Source organism: Daphnia magna, linkage group LG3 (genome assembly GCF_020631705.1).
Source record: "Daphnia magna isolate NIES linkage group LG3, ASM2063170v1.1, whole genome shotgun sequence".
Lineage (NCBI taxonomy): Eukaryota > Metazoa > Arthropoda > Branchiopoda > Diplostraca > Daphniidae > Daphnia > Daphnia magna.
The window spans coordinates 6,099,264-6,116,871 of record NC_059184.1 but is presented as its reverse complement, the minus strand read 5'-3'; the positions used below and the strand labels follow the sequence as shown (position 1 = coordinate 6,116,871).

At 37.5% G+C, this 17,608-nt stretch overlaps 4 protein-coding genes and 1 pseudogene across 6 annotated transcripts; all 5 read left to right on the top strand.

Moving 5' to 3' along the window:
* The first annotated feature begins 197 nt into the window (after window positions 1-197).
* LOC123470388 lies at window positions 198-2,153 on the top strand (annotated as a pseudogene).
* Window positions 2,154-2,489: 336 nt separating this feature from the next.
* LOC123470389 (notchless protein homolog 1-like) lies at window positions 2,490-4,855 on the top strand. The gene is given in 9 exon segments (XM_045170634.1): window positions 2,490-2,649; window positions 2,748-3,080; window positions 3,144-3,280; window positions 3,357-3,691; window positions 3,763-4,057; window positions 4,130-4,326; window positions 4,328-4,352; window positions 4,475-4,601; window positions 4,675-4,855. Coding segments are annotated over 9 exon segments (1,515 nt in total). The 5' UTR covers window positions 2,490-2,596; the 3' UTR covers window positions 4,688-4,855.
* A 1,101-nt stretch (window positions 4,856-5,956) lies between these two features.
* On the top strand, window positions 5,957-8,037 carry LOC116935543 (putative vacuolar protein sorting-associated protein TDA6). The gene is made up of 10 exons (XM_032942836.2): window positions 5,957-6,099; window positions 6,207-6,409; window positions 6,487-6,651; window positions 6,773-6,861; window positions 6,936-7,049; window positions 7,133-7,271; window positions 7,348-7,398; window positions 7,492-7,552; window positions 7,625-7,707; window positions 7,816-8,037. Exons 1-10 carry the CDS (start codon window positions 6,029-6,031, stop codon window positions 7,902-7,904), a joined length of 1,065 nt encoding a protein of 354 aa, XP_032798727.2. The 5' UTR covers window positions 5,957-6,028; the 3' UTR covers window positions 7,905-8,037.
* Window positions 8,038-8,791: 754 nt separating this feature from the next.
* LOC116919652 lies at window positions 8,792-14,697 on the top strand. 3 transcript variants are annotated; one of them, XM_045170630.1, is made up of 22 exons: window positions 8,792-9,119; window positions 9,182-9,348; window positions 9,402-9,485; window positions 9,554-9,640; window positions 9,703-9,817; window positions 9,894-10,058; window positions 10,116-10,298; window positions 10,378-10,596; window positions 10,684-10,850; window positions 10,945-11,106; window positions 11,178-11,289; window positions 11,366-11,530; window positions 11,596-11,688; window positions 11,760-11,902; window positions 11,977-12,092; window positions 12,159-12,354; window positions 12,417-12,538; window positions 12,600-12,722; window positions 12,788-12,844; window positions 12,913-12,994; window positions 13,056-13,106; window positions 13,377-14,697. In XM_045170630.1, exons 1-22 carry the CDS (start codon window positions 8,940-8,942, stop codon window positions 13,393-13,395), a joined length of 2,808 nt encoding a protein of 935 aa, XP_045026565.1. In that variant the 5' UTR covers window positions 8,792-8,939; the 3' UTR covers window positions 13,396-14,697. The 3 variants fall into 3 exon arrangements, with proteins under 3 accessions (XP_045026565.1, XP_045026566.1, XP_045026567.1); XM_045170631.1 differs by having other exon boundaries at window positions 8,793-9,119; window positions 12,788-12,841; XM_045170632.1 differs by having other exon boundaries at window positions 8,793-9,119; window positions 13,056-13,151.
* A 446-nt stretch (window positions 14,698-15,143) lies between these two features.
* On the top strand, window positions 15,144-16,496 carry LOC123470430 (bestrophin-2-like). Its single transcript, XM_045170691.1, has 7 exons — window positions 15,144-15,230; window positions 15,300-15,495; window positions 15,605-15,650; window positions 15,711-15,877; window positions 15,957-16,111; window positions 16,169-16,246; window positions 16,323-16,496. The coding sequence occupies exons 1-7, from the start codon at window positions 15,144-15,146 to the stop codon at window positions 16,467-16,469; spliced, it is 876 nt and encodes a 291-aa protein (XP_045026626.1). The 3' UTR covers window positions 16,470-16,496.
* The last annotated feature ends 1,112 nt before the right edge of the window (window positions 16,497-17,608 follow it).

The window sequence follows — 17,608 nt, the reverse complement described above, 5'->3', positions numbered from 1 at the left end:
AATTTGATATAATTTTTTAGAAGTCACCCATCCTTATACTTTTTATTAGACTTACACGTTACATTACGAGTTACGACAGGGACAGGCCACAGGGGTATAAAAAGACTAAGGCGGCAACCGGCACTGTTTCGCAGACGCCATCGACCGCTGGTTTTTCATAGAAGCACGTGGATCTCCCACTTCGTTTTTTCGGGCATAATTCACTGGTTATCATGGGTGTCAAAGTTAAAAAGTCGCAGAAACCCGTGACAAATACACAAAAAAGCATTCCAATGTGAAGAAATCTCCGGTGCCCACCATTCAAAAAGGAACTAGCGTACATCTTGCTGCCAAAAAAAAGAAACCAATCAGTGTTCTCCGAAAAAAGCTACAAAAATGTATCCCCTGCCCCACCAAAGAGTGTTATCACCCTTGATCCATCAAAAATTCAAAATGCGAATTACTGACATCTTCGGTAAGGAAATATAGTCCACTTCCTAGTAGTTTCAATATTATCAACATTTCTAGGTTGAGGCAGCTGTGATTGCAGCATTCAAAGCATGGTCTTGCACACTCCAAAAAACAAAAAGTGGGCAGCTTTTTGAAGATGACCCACATCCTATCAATCTTCTTGTCTCCGCAATAAAGATTTCAAGTTCTGATGCACAACCCCTGAGGGTGTTAGTAAAGAAAATTCATTAAGAAAATATGTTAATACAGCAGATTAATATATTTACTTTTATTTCAGTAAGCTCCCAAACCCATTTTTGGATGGAGATTGTGACATTTGTTTGATTGTGAAGGATTTGGAGAAAGGATGGAAGGTAGATCATGAACCTACTACCCAAAATTATCAAGAACTTCTTGACAGTAAAAATGTCTCCTTTATTACCGAGGTATTTTTATACTACAAATAATTATCAATTACTCCCTGTAACTTTGAAGAACTAATTACATTTGTAAATCTACTAGGTTATGCCTTTACGGCAGTTGAGAGTTGAGTTTAAACCATTTGAGGCAAGAGGTAAATTTGCCAAACGATTTGATGTTGTGTTGGTTGACAAAAGGATTGCAAAATTTGTCCCAAGATATCTTGGTAAAGCTTTTTATCAAGCTGGCAAGTATGTAACATACTACCTATTTCATCTGTTATTATATACAGGTATTAAATAGACAGTTCAATTATTAATTAACTCTTTTTCCCTTCAAGGCTACCAGTGCCAGTTGACCTGGAAGCTGAGGATCTTTTAATGGAAATGAATCGAGCTTTGTCTACAAGTATGATGCCTATGTCTAATAATGGTACAAGTACACAAATGCAGATTGGGCTGTCGAATCAGACGGAAAAGGAAATAGTTGAGAATATCATGGCAGTCTATCAGAGTATGCAAAAACATTTCCCCGGCAAATATGCAAATGTCCGTAGCTTATGTATTCGTTTCGGCAACCACCCGTGGACTGTACCTATCTACGTCAGTTTTGGTATGTTGGTAATGTAGCTCACCTGCCGGTCAACAAATGTTTACTTCTTTTTAATTTTTTTAGCCACTCGAGATACAGTGTCATTGCCAATTTCAAAGAAACATACTGAACCACTCATTGACGATCTAAGCACACTTGCACCGGGCTGGAAAGTTGCTGTGTATCCTAGTGGCGAAGTTAAAAAGATTCCCGACGAAAAGTACCAACGCACGGATTTAGACGCTGCGATTGAAGACTTCGAAACACCTGAAAATATCCAAGAACAAGAAGATGAAGATATGTCTGATACCGAAATTGAAGAAAAACTTATTACGGTTGCCAGAACTTCAAAAAGTTCTAGAAAAGCGGAAATATCAGACGTTGAAGAAGATGAATCAGAAAATCCAGAAAACTTGTTAAAAACTTCGAAGGAAAAGAAACTCGCCGATGAAAGCAGTGAAGACGAAGGCGATGCACTGGAAGAGCAGTATATGAATGAACTAGATACCCTTGAAGGTGAATTACTTGGACAACAGGATAAAGAGGAGACAGAACCAGAAAAGGTTGAACCCGAACCGAAGAAAACCAAAAAGAAAGTATTTAAAAAATCTATTGTCAAGAAAAAGGAAAAACACTAGCCTAAAGACCATGTAAGGCCTGTGTAAGTTGTTGTGTTGAACCACTTGACAAATAAATTACCGAAATTTGGCGAATATAATGGGTATTACTATTAATTTGTTTTTTGTTCAACCGCTGTATCTGCATCTTATTGACTAAAATCATCTTACGAAAGGAATTTTAATACCATAATACTTATTTGCAATTGTCTTTTCACGCTAAGCTATCTTTACTGTAAATTTTAATTGTGAAAAGGGGGGAAGAAACTGTACTTCTGATTCGCGTGTACCGAGTACCGTGTATAGCTACGTAATTTCATCTGATCTAACGATCTATAATAACAACAGAAAACAAAGTAAACGTTTTTCTTCAGATTCATTAATAAAACTGAACAAATCCATCTTCACAACTAATCGAATGGAATCACAGAAACTTATTAGGTTGCATTAGATTATGATAAATTTGAACTGAAAAAATGGCTCTGTATTGAGTTCCACATTGTAGTCGGAAAACCTTCCACGTTTTGCTTTCGCATTTTATGTGCTCCTGTCGTCTGTTAACACGTGTGTCACTTACCGAATCGGCTAAAATGTGAGTAGTTAACAATGTAAATCTAACAATGTTATTTTTTGACTTCGCGTAGTTGGCAAGCAATATTTTCAATTAAAATTAAATATTCTGGTTTCCAGGGTTTCCAAAAGAAAGTTGTCAGAATCCGATGAGAAAGATGAGATTGCTCATGTCCTTGCACAGTTCAAATCGGAGAGTGGTGAACTACTAGAGTCTCCGATAGATTTGCCTTTGAATATAACTGCCGAGAATTTGCAGTTAATTTGCAATGCATTTATTGCGAAAAACGACAGTGAACCTACGCCGTATACATTTTTTGTCAAAGATGTAGAAGTTACAAGCAATCTTGCTTCTGCATTAAAAAATGCAGTGCTAGACAGTGAAAAGGTTTTGGAAATTATATACCAACCACAAGCTGTTTTTCAAGTACGAGCAGTAACCAGATGTACCAGGTGTGTTTCAGAATTCATTCTAAGATAATTTAGAATTTACATCTAAATATATCTGTGTTTCAGCTCATTACCAGGTCATTCAGAAGCTGTAATCTCGGTAAGCTTCAGTCCAGATGGAAAACAATTGGCTAGTGGCTCAGGTGATACAACTGTTAGATTTTGGGACCTGAATACTGAAAGTCCATTATTCACATGCAAAGGTTAGCATATAAAATGTTGTGAAAATTTAAATCAGTAGTTACAACAAGGCAGCAGACTAAAGCTAACATTTTCTAGGGCACAAACATTGGGTTCTCTGTACAGCTTGGTCTCCCAATGGACAAACTTTAGCATCAGCATGCAAAACTGGTGAAATTCGATTGTGGGATTCTGCAACTGGAACACAGAAAGGCAAACCACTAGTTGGCCATAAACAGTGGGTGACATGGCTTGTTTGGGAACCATTTCATCTGAACCCACATTGCAGGAAGTTGGCGAGCTCTTCTAAAGACGGAGACATAAGGATTTGGGATGTGGTAATTGGCACATGTTTAATCAATCTTGCTGGTCACCAACAAGGGGTGTCATGTATAAGATGGGGAGGAACAGGACTCATCTATTCTGCGTCACAGGTAGTTTAAATACTTCAGTATCAAAATCAACCGAAAATGCCAATTTCTTTAACCCATTTGTAATGATATAGGATCGAACAGTAAAAGTGTGGCGATCTGAAGACGGAATATTATGCAGGACGCTACAAGGGCATGCCCATTGGGTTAACACTTTAGCCTTGAGTACTGATTATGTTCTGCGTACCGGAGCTTTCGAACCAGCAGAAGTAGGACGTCCACAGAGAATCTTGTCACCTGAAGAAGCCCAGAATAAAGCTCTGGACCGATACAAGCAAGTACAACAAATCGGACCCGAACGTTTAGTGTCTGGCTCGGATGATTTTACGTTATTTTTGTGGAATCCTGAATCAGATAAAAAGCATATAGGTATGTTTTTGTGATATTGCTTGATGGAAAAACCCTGTTGTTATGTTTCGTTTGTTTCTCTTCACTTTTTAGCACGGATGACCGGTCACCAGCAGTTGGTAAATGACGTTAAGTTTTCTCCTGATTCTAGACTTATTGCATCCGCATCCTTTGACAAATCCATCAAAATCTGGGATGGGCGAACTGGTACATTCATAACTACCCTTAGGGGTCATGTACAAGCCGTTTATCAAATTGCCTGGTCCGCGGATTCCCGCCTACTTGTAAGCGGGAAGCGCTGATTCTACTTTGAAAGGTTTTTGCTGGCTGAATTTTATTTTATTATTATTATTAGTATTATTATTGTTATTGTTATTATTATTATTTTTCCTCCCAATTTTTGTATAGAAGATTTGATTAGCTTGTTTGTTTTAACAGTTTGGAACCTAAAGACAAAGAAATTACATTTGGATTTGCCTGGACACGGAGATGAAGTATTTGCAGTTGATTGGAGCCCTGACTCGCAGCGAGTTGTTTCTGGTGGACGAGACAAAGTTTTGAAAATGTAAGTTTAGTATTTTCCATAACTTGTGTATTCTTTTACTGATTGAGTTTTAAATCCGCGTTTTCTTGCTCAGATGGCGATATTAACAGAAATCTTCCGTCAAGAAAAATCCTGATGGTTAAGCGTTGTCCTTTTGACGTTTACAGAAATGATCTACAATAAAATGACGGTAATAGCCAAATATTGTCGAATCAAATCAGTGTTCTACCGAATAAAATTAACTCGAAATAAAAATTTCATTTAAGAATAAAGAATCATAAATTTGTTCTTTATTTGTCGGATAAATCTAGTGTTTTTCTGTTCGTTGTTCTGATTCTTTTTGAGCTCTGATTTTCACTTATTCACGAATTTCCAGTAAATTTCTAACAAAAATTTAGAATGTTTAATTGTGTTTGTGCAGTCGGAGCTCGACACTGATTTGCTGAAGCCCGGGTGCCCTAAAGTTCACCCCCATAACTAGTAAATTTTGGGCTATCCGGCAAAATTTGTTAACCCAACCTTCAACTTGCAAAACAGTCTGCTGGATCACCCCAAATTGACTATTTTTAGGCGGTGAACCATAGAAAACAGGGATAAAGCCTTATTTGCTTAAAAACGCAAAGGGAAAAAAAAATTATTCTTCGAACTTGCATATGCATATTGCATTGCATATTCGAAAATTTGATACTCGGCTAACAGTGGAATCAGTGCTCGAAAAAATAAGAATACCGGATAGAGCCATACCAAGTTTTATTCGACGAATTTAGAAATTTCTAATTCTATTTTAGAAAATAGATTTTTTTTCTTTCTATTTTCTAATTGATTCTTTATTCTTGTTCGAAATTTTTATTTGAAATTTTTTCGATAGTTCGTTGATTATTACTACGTCGATTTACAGCAGCTACGGGTATTTGAAGACTAAGCATTTTACTTAATTAAAAGGTTTTTCGGACTAGCATCAATGTTTAAATGTAATGTTTAAAAACGTATGAATAGTTGAAGAGGCGATATCAGGCAATATACAAATACTTGAAGACATTTGTAACGTCGTCATATATCGTCTTAAATTCGATCTCTGCAGATAGTGTAATCCATAGTAAAATATTGACATAGGTAAATAGTCACTTCGACTTCAAGCGTTCAGGTAGGTTTGACGTCAGAATGTACGTATTGTATGATCTGTTTTTGCATTGAGACAGTATTGTTTATTTTGTTTGATATCAATATAATGAAACAGACAAAACAGAGGTTCAGCACAGTAGATTAGGTGTGTACTTTTCTTAAACAATCAACATAGATGTTATCTGATACTTGTTTTGTTTTTTTGAAAGTTTTTAACTAGGTCTTCCCACTTTGGGTAGTGTTTGGTAAGTGAAATTGGGGCTTTCAATCCGAACACATTCACCTTGTTAGTACATAATGCATCAACAAACGGAACATGTGCGGAAATGGAGACTTTATGTATTTGTCGCCATTTGTGGATTGATGTCAACCCCTGCCACAGCAATTACACCCGAAGGTATTCATGTAAAGAATTTAAATACCCTTTTTTTTATATATACGTATATATAATTTAATTCCCTGTTATAATCACAAGTACGTTTAACTATGTCTCCATATGTGTAGTCGAAGAACTTATTCGATCCTGGTCCCCTTTGGTTTGGCTACACAGCGAAGAAAAATTTCTACCGAGTTCAGTCGAATTTTTTTACCGGAAGTCACCGTCCAAGATAACCAAAGTGTAATTATCCAGGACTATGTAACCCCCGAAAATATTATAGGCGGTGAAGCGAGTTTAACGTTACACATGCAAACGCGTGAACCTTTAGGTACGTTTGAATAAGACATTAAAAAAATAAAATTTTGCTGCAATTTTTCTGAACATGACCCTTCTTTGTCGTTCTAGATTGCCCCTCTTGTTACAACCTGGGCATGTTTTTCGGTCAGGCGATTGAGAATGGTGGAGTACCAACCTACACAATATACCGTGAATACGACGATGCATTTAAAACGCTTGACGTTTCTTATTTTGCCTTTTACCCGTATAATCGTGGGAAGGATGCATGTGTCGGTAGCGTATTTGCATTTATTTATTCGGTGTCCTAGCGGGAAAAAAAATTGTGTAGTAAGATTTAACTTGTTACGAAATCTTTGAACTTTGTGGCTATTTCTACTCATTGACGGCATCTCAGGCGTTCCAATTAATGGGAGCTGTGCTGGAGCAGAAAAAAATCTTGGAAATCATGTAGGAGACTGGGAACACAATGCTTTGCGTTTTAGAGTACGTCTATTGATAAGTTCTAGTCTTGTTACTAAATAATCTTTAAAATTTCTATCTTTGTATCTTCCAAAAAGAACGGACAGCCGTATATGATTCACCTTAACGTTCACAGCTTTGGCGCTTATTATGAATGGAATGAGACTACAAAAAATTTTCAGTTCTTTGTTGGAGAAGAAGTTCGGTCTGCGGTACGAGATGTTGCTTAAACCCATAATAGTTTTCATGTCGCCATACCCAAAAGCGGGAAAGAATAAACCAACTTTAAATGCAGGTTGACCCGGATTATGACGACAGTCCTTACGAAAAGGATGCGAGATATGAACCGCAATATCCGCCTACCGTTGAGCTAATGGGAACTCATCCGGTGGTGTACAGTGCAAATGGCTCGCATGGTCTTTGGGGATCACCAGGTTTGTCGAAATTTACCGGTTAATAACAGCTTTGCTTTCCAAGTTTACCTGTTAACCTTCTACGCTTTAACACCAGACGTGCATACCTACGTCCCGGGTTTACCTCTCCAGGACTTCACCGATGAAGGAAAGAATACATGATAATAATTATAACATATCGAATTTCAAATAACGTTCGACTTTATTTCTCTTTATTGAATTGTCTTATGGATATATATAGGAATCGCTTGGACAACATGGGATAACCTTATTCTCATTCCGTGGTTGCCGAGCAACATTAGGTAAGCACAACAAATCATGTGTTTTTATGCTTTGATCCCAAATACAGTATTTAATCTAATCACATTCCAAAGCTACGAAGGAAATTTGAACTGGTTAAATTTTCTTGGGGACTGGGGTAACAGCGCTGAAGGATGTGAATACGAAATTGTTACGGGTAATATGAAGTGTAAATCATTCGCCACAACATTAAATAACAAGTATTCATTTTTTTTTTTTTTTTTTCTATCCTCATAATTGCGACCGTATCTGGTGTTCTAAAAAGGTGAGTGTGAACTTGGTTCGGGGCCCAGTGGTCCAAGAAGCAAAGTTGATTTCCCAGATCCACAACCTAAGACATCTATGAGCAACTGATAACTGATGGCCCTACAGATACTGCAACACAGAGAAAACATATTTCTATGCGGAGTCACGCTTTGCGTATAGGTTTGCATTTACTTGCTTTAAATAAAATTTAACAAAAGATTAATAAATAGCACAAGTCAGATTTTCGTCTTTAACAGCAGTGGGAAGTGCGCGAAGACACACGTTAGAGTGAAGAAAATATTTTACATGAATGCACATAGAACGCCAGTTACGAGGATCCACGTACTGCAGTGATTTGTTTTTGGTGGGCATTATCTAGAAATGCCATAAGGTTTTGCAAAAAACGTTTATCATTGGCCGAATCCAGCAGTGGAATGGTCATCAGGGTTCGTCCTCGGTTTGCTAATTTTTGTTACCCTTACCCTACGGTTCGCTAATTTTGCGTTACCCTTACCCTACGGTTCGCTAAAAAAAAAAAAAAAAAAAAAAAAAAAACATTTTGGTGCAAACCAGTAAACTACTTCTCAAGCTAAGTGGGTTTGGTTGTTTTTTTGTGGGTAAGCACCACCACCCTTTTTTAAATGACGGCTTTCATGGCGCCAAATAATTATCACGATTTATTCATTTGTCTCGGGGTGTGCTCTACCCATCAATAAGCCAAGTAGCTGGCTGATGGGCTGCGCACGTACTAGCCATGCCCCACGCCATTGCCCACCGTTACGGTTCGGCCACGATCTAAGCGGTAGGTTTTTCAGGTTTCGGGGTGGGTCTGCCGAGGCTATCCCATGATTTTTATCCCGCCCCGCCTCGGTTTACAAAATTAGTCACCCGATCGTCCCCGATTGACTTTTTTCGGGACGTGGCGGTAACCCCGATAACAGCCAATCGGGGTGATGGGCCGATCGCTCGTCCGGAAACTTGATTAATCGAGCTCGCAACGTTGCGTTAGCTTCATAGGTGCATGTTTTATTTTTTTTGAAGGAAATCACGTTGATATCGCTGTGCAACAAACGATCCAAACTAGTGTTTGTATTGTGTTTAAATCTGCACCATTTCATCAGGGAAAAAACGATTCATTTTTGAATGGCTAATGATATAGAAATGGGGGATGAAAATTTCCTCGCAATGATACTTAGCAACCTATTCCGGAAGGAATCTAATGGTGATGCAATCGAATTCTTTTTTAGAAGGAGAAGGTTAAGTCACAGTCAAAACAATGGAGAATTGGAAAACAAGCTAAATAAGTTAAAACACCAGATTGAGGTTTGGAATTGTATTCTGATCTTGTTTTTAGTTTTTTAACTTGATTAGCTTTCATAACATAGAAATGTGGTGGATATTTTGGGGAAGAACCTATCGGTTGTCACTCAATAGAACTTGTTTTTCCTGAACACATTGATAACATTGATGAAGTTGATTCGGATGTATTCAAAACTGAATATATAGATGAATGCATCAAGTGTGGCGAGCTTCTTGATCTGGAAGATTTTAGGTAAATCCAATATTTTAGAACATTTCATCTAAAGGTAACACTATATGTTATAGGCTTGGCAAGTCTCCCTACAGTTCCATAAACATAAACATGATTATGAAAGGTCATGATTCTTGGGATTCTGTATTGAGAACAAGGTAAGATTTATTCATTATATAATTTGTTTTAAATAATTTATTCTTGAATTGTTTTTTTTTTTGCCAAGTCCTGAGAAAGGTAGAAAATTACCGGATTTTGGTCCCCAGCTAAAAAAATCTCCTGAAACACTGAGAAGCAATGTTGCTGGAAAAAAGTTTGTTGAGATATTCTTGAAATTCAGTAGTGTGCTAGAATCTAAGAATTTATTTGTTATAGAAGTCGCCGTGTAGAATACTCTATTGAAGAAGATTTGGCAATTTTAAAATTCTTGCTGGCAAACAACTTGTATGAAAAAGTAGGAGGAAACACTACATGGAAAATAGTTCACAGAGTATGTTCAGAAACTTAATGGAGAGTATTGATAATAGTATCAAAATGAATTGTTTGCTCTTTCACTTCCTTTGCAGGAATTTCCAAATCACTCCTATCACTCTTTGCATAACCGATTTCGACGTTTTATTTTCCCCAACCTCAGCAAATACAAGGGTCTGACTAATAGCGAACGCAACCTATTCAATCGTACCGTCACTAGTGACAGTTCTTCTTCATGCTCGCCGAAAAAAACCATTCAGGTAATACTCTAGATGATGGCTTTCCGTTCCTATTAATTTTATGTACGGAAATTTCAGATAGGTAATCGAAGTCCCATACGTAAGAGGACGTCGACAACTGAAACTGTAATGGCAGTAGTTGATCAAGAAACGGTTCTTTACCCTATTTGTTCAATGGAAGAAATTTCTGAAAATAATCCGAAAGAAACGATCAGAAATAAAGCAGATGGCGGCTTAAAAAAGGAAGTGCCATTGAATAAGGTAAAAAAAAAAATGTCTCTGAGAGTTTTCTGTAACTACATCCACCTAAACTGTTTCATATTTTCCCGTCACTTTTCAGTTGAGAAAAACCTTCCTCCTTGGGGGGGTCGATAATGTTGATATAGAAGAAAGCATGCCTCTAACCCCCAATACCATGAATATGTTACTTAGTAACCTATTTCGGAAGGAGTCAAACGGTGACGTAATTGAATTTTACATGCAACGAAATCGATTTCGTCTTTTTGAAAACAGTGTTGAATTGGGAGAGAAGTACGAAAAGTTAAAAGAACAAATAGAGGTATTTAGAAAAGCTTTTCATGTGCATCTCATTTTAGCTTATTCTATCATAGTGAATACCTCTTTATGTAAAGATGTGTTTTAATAGAAATGCGGAGGATTTCTTGGAGAAACACCTACAAGTTGCCATGCCATAGAACTAGTGTTTCCTGAAGTGGTTGGTGACATCGCAGATATTGAATCAGACGTATTTAAAGCGGAATATGTGGAAGCGTGTCTTAAATGTGGAGATCTTCTTGATTTGGAAGACTTCCGGTAATTTGTTATTTCACCACACAAAAATTGCTGAGTACCCCGAAATAACCAGTTTTTGTTTTTTTTTTTTTTTTTTTACAAAATTTTTATCTAGAATGGGCACATCACCCTATGATGGCTCGATCAACATCAACAGTATTATGAAAGGAAATGATTCCTGGGATTCTGTAACAAAAAAGTATCGTCGGAAAGACAGAAAATTATCAGATTTGGAATCTTCTACTGAATTAATTAAAGGCTCCTGTTCAGACAACAAGTTTGTTGCAATAATATTTATTATATGATAAACTCCGAGACTATTTATTCGTTTGATAATTTTTTTTTCAGGGAAAGTAACGAATACTCGATAGAAGAAGACTTATCCATTTTAAAATTTCTGTTGTCAAAAAATTTGCACGATAAAGTAGAAGGGAACACTACTTGGAAAATAGTTCATCGTGTAAGTTTTGCATGATGGAAAGAGCAAAAATACCTTGTGTGTTAAAGTGTTGTATTTACTTTTTGTTTCTTTTTAGGAGTTTCCGACGCACTCGTCTCGATCTTTACGGAATCGATTTCAACAACATATTCTTCCCAACCTCGACAATTACAAGTGTTTAACGGATAATGAGCGCAACCTTTTCAGTCGTTGTTCATCCAGTGATGACTCTTGTACTTCTCTACCGAGAAAAACACAGAAGGTGATGAGGACAATCTGGCGTATTGTTTTGGCTAATCATTATTTTAAAGTTTTACCACAAATCAGTCAGAAACATACGCTACTTCACACAAACAAAGTCAAAATGACGTCTCGGCGGCTGGTGATATTTCGTGTTCAGAAAAGGATGCGAACGATCTTGTAAAACTTTTTTACGTACCTTTTTCCCTCTTTTCTACATTAAAAACATAATTCCCGGTGTCATTATCTAGGTATCGACTCCTGCAGGTTTGGCACTCCCAAAGATCGTAGTAGACGAAAGCGATCTTTCTTCCGACGACATGGACAATTGCGATTCTGTCACATCAATTGTGTCTTCAACTAAAGGGAGAAAAACAAAAGAAAATGATGTTGGGTAAGCTAATAAAAAGTAGCAGATTATCTTGATTCCATAGCTATTTTCTTTAATAGAAACTCTTAAATTTTTAGGAAATTCACTGTGGAAATAGACAAATGCATTCTTGAATACATAATCATGCACAAGCGATTTACGGAAGTGTCGGGAAGGAAGCTGTGGATGGATATGCAGAAACAAATTTTCAAACGTAAGTTGTTATACCAAATAGTAATTTTTCATTGGTTTTGGTTTATTAATCGTTTTTAATCCGTAGAACGAGACTGGAAAGCTATTAAAATAAGGTTTCATGATGTTATTGTTAAAAACCTTGAATCTGAAGAGTATTCCCTCGACGAAAATGTTATTCGTAAACTTCGTGCGAGAAATTTGTCCTCGTCAAGTGAACTGGATAACAGTTCCGACGAAAATGATTGGCCTCCTACATCTTATACGAAAACCAGAAAATCTGCGTACGACTACTTGTCCTTCAACTGCAATAAAAGCATTACTAATAATTTAGTTCTGTTTTCAGGCCAAGACCGTACACGCTCAAAGAAGACAAGCTTATTATTAGCTACATCGTCAAAAATGAAAGATTTGAAGAAATACGCGGAAAACTTCTCTGGGTGGACATCCAGGATAAGGTTTTACATGGTAAGGTATTTTAATTATGTACTTTTGGAGCAATTTATTAAAAATGTTTATAATTCATTAGAATACAACCGTTCGTGGGAATCGGCTAGGAACCGTTTTCTTCGAACCTTGTTTAAAAATCTTTCGCTGTACCATCTTGATAAAGAGATTATTTCCAAATTTAAACGTGGAGCTGTTGCTGAAAGTGAATTGGAGTACTTATAGTAGAATAATTACTGAGGGTGTTTAACGCGGTTGCTTGTCTTTCAGGGCATTTAGGCGGAGCCAACGATAGAAGAAGTTCAAGACACATCTCCTCCAAAAGTAGTAACATCGTTGAATAAGTTGTTACATTGGAGGAGTGGTTCTTAGTTTCGTTTCATTTCGCTTTTTAGAAAACACTAGGATAACCAAAGATTCGGACGAAGATACACTCCCTAAGCATCCAGCCTTAGGGCCGGAAAAAAGGCAACTCCGGTAATTGACCTAGTCGCGCTTTCTATTTGGGTAGAATGGAATATTTTTACATTTTTTGCAGTCCAAGAAGCCCAAACGACAACTCTTTCGACAGCCTATCATCCCACTACCGGTAACTTTTTCTCCCCAGCCGGGCAACTCTCTACCCAAGGAAAAAGTATAATGGCGCATCTAAAACTAATATGTGTTTGCTTATGATACATTAGTCCAAAGTATTTTTGCTTTGGTCAGTTACGGGGAAACACGCATAACTATTGTTGGCTCACCGTCAAACTAGATAGAAGTTTTGACAGAATCCCGCAATGGTTGAAACCTTTCATTTTTGCGCAACACATTGTTTATAATTTAAAATCCAACTTTAAATTTAACATTTTATTAATAGAGTGGTTCGACGAAAGTGAATACTGCAAGATTGGAGCCGCCAGCAGATACGACAAAAGCTGCTGAACAGTTGTCGAAGTCACCGGAAGTTTTAACCAGCGTAACCACGTTACCGACGAAAACTACTGGTGCTTCATCGACTGCATCTACTGTAATTGTGACGCGCTCCAAAGGCCAGATTTCACCGAAAAAGTTGCAACCAGCGCCTTCTTTAAGATGTGCAGTTGTCCTTAAAAAACTGACAGAGACCGAATTAGAGAAGTATGGTTGTAAAGTCGTAGCAACCCAGAAAATCTCTGAGTTTTCTACTCGTGCTGATCCCTCTGTCCATATCCCTCCTGCTACGCTTGCACCTGTAAGCCCCCCGAAAGCTTCACATTTCACAGTCGAGATATCCCAGGACCTCTTTGCGGCCAGATTATCGGCTGCTGGATCTTCTGTGTTGGCAGTGGCACAAACTAGCCAAGAATCAGGTTGGCTGCCATTATCTTCATCATTTTCTCGAGAAGCCCTTCGACGTAGTCCACCGTCAAAGAGTTCTAATGAAATCTCGGCTTACACCACCGCTCACGATCTTTTGAACATATTGCAACCGTCTTCCTCCGTGACAGTAGTATCGTCAAACGTGGAGAACTTTTCTGTGGACGATGAAGAGCATGTTGAAGCAGATATTCTTGATCAAGTGAGTTTTTCTGCACGATCAAAAATATGCGATCCAACACAAACGAAGGATGATCTGTCGAATGATGGCTACCGTACGCCAGAATGTTAATGCTACGATTTCAATCAACAGCCTTTCCAAGGAATTTTTGTATTCGTTACGCCTTTCACCTAAAGAGGATAAAAGCTATAACTCTAGCAGTAATTGTTTCGTTAACTTCTATGCTACTCTGCACGCTGATTAAAAAAAAGAGGGGGCGGAACGTGGGGCATGCTAAAATTTTCAACTTGAATGTCATTTTTAACTGAAATAGATTTTGAATTCAATACGCATTCAGCAAGGATAAATACATTGTTTACATGTGTGAAAATCTTCCAGATATTGCCAACTGCCACTATAAGTGATAGACAGTGCCCACATGACATTTGATTCGATTCTACTTACGTGCGGACTGATTGGTATCCCGCTAAACGCTTTGTTTGTTTTAGCTGTTATTTCAATGTACAATCCTCTTCCGGCCGCTGCTCCTGCTACTTAAAAAACAATTAGAAATGTGTATGTTTTTTTTATGGTCGAAAGTTTCTCAGAAAGAAGTGTAGCCTAAGTCACGTTTCTTAGATCCGCTCTCCTCCCTGAAAATACACATCGTTATTAAATACCATAACGCTAACTTTTTATTACCGTGAAAATATAAATCTAGCTGCCATAAAATTCTGTTTCAAATAAACTGAATGGCTGTATAGGATGACAATGACAGAAATATTGGTATAAATAGGTCACCCGGACTGAGGTATATATCTCGTGACATAGTCGTCGACTAACAGCTGCAGTAGCACTCTCTGTCCATCTGCTAAAACGTTCGCATCGTTTTGTTGTTATATAACTTGTCAACGACATTGCACATGCCGCCAAACATTCCGTTTCGTTATAGTACTATTCTGGCCAGTCTAGTGCGACGATTGATGTGCTTCGGTTTCCACTCGTTTGTCCGTTTCTCCGGTGGAGTTTCACACAATCCAGTTGCTCATTTCGACTTTGCTATATGAATCTAAAAAAGAAGCCATCTGATTAGATTTGTCGGGCAGCTTCATTTCCTCTTTTGTGGAGATGGCGTGGATCTTTATACAAGCTTGTTACAAGGAACTAATATGTTTTCTCGTCCCTTTTGGCATCGTTAGCATCATCTATCGTCAGGTAATATGCAATTCAATATATTAGATTATTTATGTTCATATCCAAAATGTTACGCTTGATTCTTTACAGGCTCTCGACGACGAACAAAAAAGGATATTCTTTTTCTTCATAAACGTATGTAGGCATTGTAACCTTGGACTGAAATTTGGTTTTACACTGGCCACCCCATGTTGTAGTCTATTTGAACAGGTGGTTCGCTATTGTGACAGATACCTGAATATGATTCCCCTTTCATTTATTCTGGGTTTTTACGTCACTATTATAGGTATTTTCGTCCAAACATTAGCAGCAAAGAGCTCTAATTAATATTTTTGTTTATCAAATGATGTTGCTGTGTTTTTCCTCTTTGAATTCAAATTGTCAACTTGTAAAAGCAACAAGATGGTGGCAGCAATGTATGGCTTTACCATGGCCTGACAGGTTTTACTTCTAATATGAGTATACCAGTTGATCGACCTCCCTTTCATGTTTCGTGTTTAGATTAATGCTAACAATCGCAATGTATATTCCCGGATGTGACAACGAGTCGAAGCTTCTACGGAAAACGCTCATGCAGAACTGTAACCTGATGGCTGTCCTTGTCTTCAGATCAATTTCAGAGTCAGTGCGGTCTCGCCTTAAATCTCTTGAGGATGTTGTCAATGCAGGTGCTGTTAGCAAATTCATTTTCAAAAATTGGCAAAATAAAATCTGTTCGACAATTGGCATTTTGTTAAAACACTGCAGGTTTTATGACCTATGCCGAAATGAAAACCTATAAGGCAGTGCAATCTGATGTGAACTTGTATTGGCTACCTGGACTTTGGTTCTCACATCGACTTCGAGAGGCCCAAGCTCGTGGACGCATTATCGACTCGTATGGAGCCCAGCTCATCATGAAGGTGTTATGATATTACCGTTAATTCAAAATGATGATTTTACCTCTTGGATTCCAATAGGAATTGCTGGAATTTCGTTCCAAATGCGGCATTTTATGGAGTTACGACTGGGTTTCGATTCCATTGGTTTATACTCAGGTATTCATGAATACGCCAACAGCTTTAAAAGAAGCTATTTCTTTTTTATTCTTTTGTTCTTCGTCGACTCAAACAGGTGGTTACGTTATCCACTTATTCCTTCGTCATAGCTTGTATCTTCGGCCGCCAATGCATCGATAATGGAAGCAAGTCAATAAGTTTGTTACATGAAGCTGAAGGCCAATGGGGACATTTAATACAGCTGTGCCTTCATTTGCATTAATGATGACTTCATCAAATCAAAAAATCCAAACAAAAAAGTTTGAAAAAGAATGAAATTTTTGACTTACATCTATTAGGTCCAGTATATCTATAGAGCGCAAAAACTCCAAAAAAATTCTTGTCTTAAACTTTTTGTTTGTGAACATTTTTCATAACTTTTACAGAAATGGATATTTCCTCACGGAGAGCTATCTATTTCTGTAAAATTTATTGATTTCGGGCTTGTAGTTTCCCCGATAATAATTTTTTTAATTTCATGTATGACTGGGAGGAGGGGATTACCCGTTACCCAGTAAACGGCACCGACCTGTCATAAAAATGGCTAATCGGTTTACCATTCGAGTAATTACTTTTTAAGGAATTATTTTACAAAAATGGATAGAGATTATCAAGAGCCATCCATTTCGGCAATTTTTATAAATTTTTAAACAATTGTTTTCCTGATTATAATTTTTATTGGGGCAGGAAATTCCCTGAGACCCGTCAAACACACACACACCAACCTACACAAAAAATAGCCAATCGGTTTACCACTCAAGTAGATCCTTTTAAAGCGATAATTTAACAAAAATGGATACGTCCTGATGAGGACTATCCATTTCTGTAAAATTTGTCTATTTCATATTTATATTTTTACGGATAACGTTAAGTTATTAATACATATTATACGTAGTATACAGGATATATAGGATGTAAATATAAAGGGATATATATAATATATAGGAAGTAATATGTAGGAATAATACTTATTATATATTTTATAGTAATATTACGTAGTAACACGTAAACTGTTTACGGATAACGCCACTGGGTGTCGGCTTTCGAGATTTATGTGGGGTGCGTGGGCTGAACCGTCGAAAAACCTGACATTTTCCGCTTCTCTCCATGACAGCATAAAAACCAACGACAAACGACAGCCGCCCTCGTCGTTTCTAAACAAACACAAATTAAAAATTAACAAACCAACCTTTCATAAAAAAAAAACCCTATTCCATAGAGTTTTACATGGAGAATCCAACTGTAATAAAATTTCACCCAAAAAACGAAAACCCGCGGCACAGGAGGGTCCCTAAATCCACCAACCTGCCACCAACCAATCAGAACCCGACTTTCACGACCGAAATTTGAATTTCGATTAAA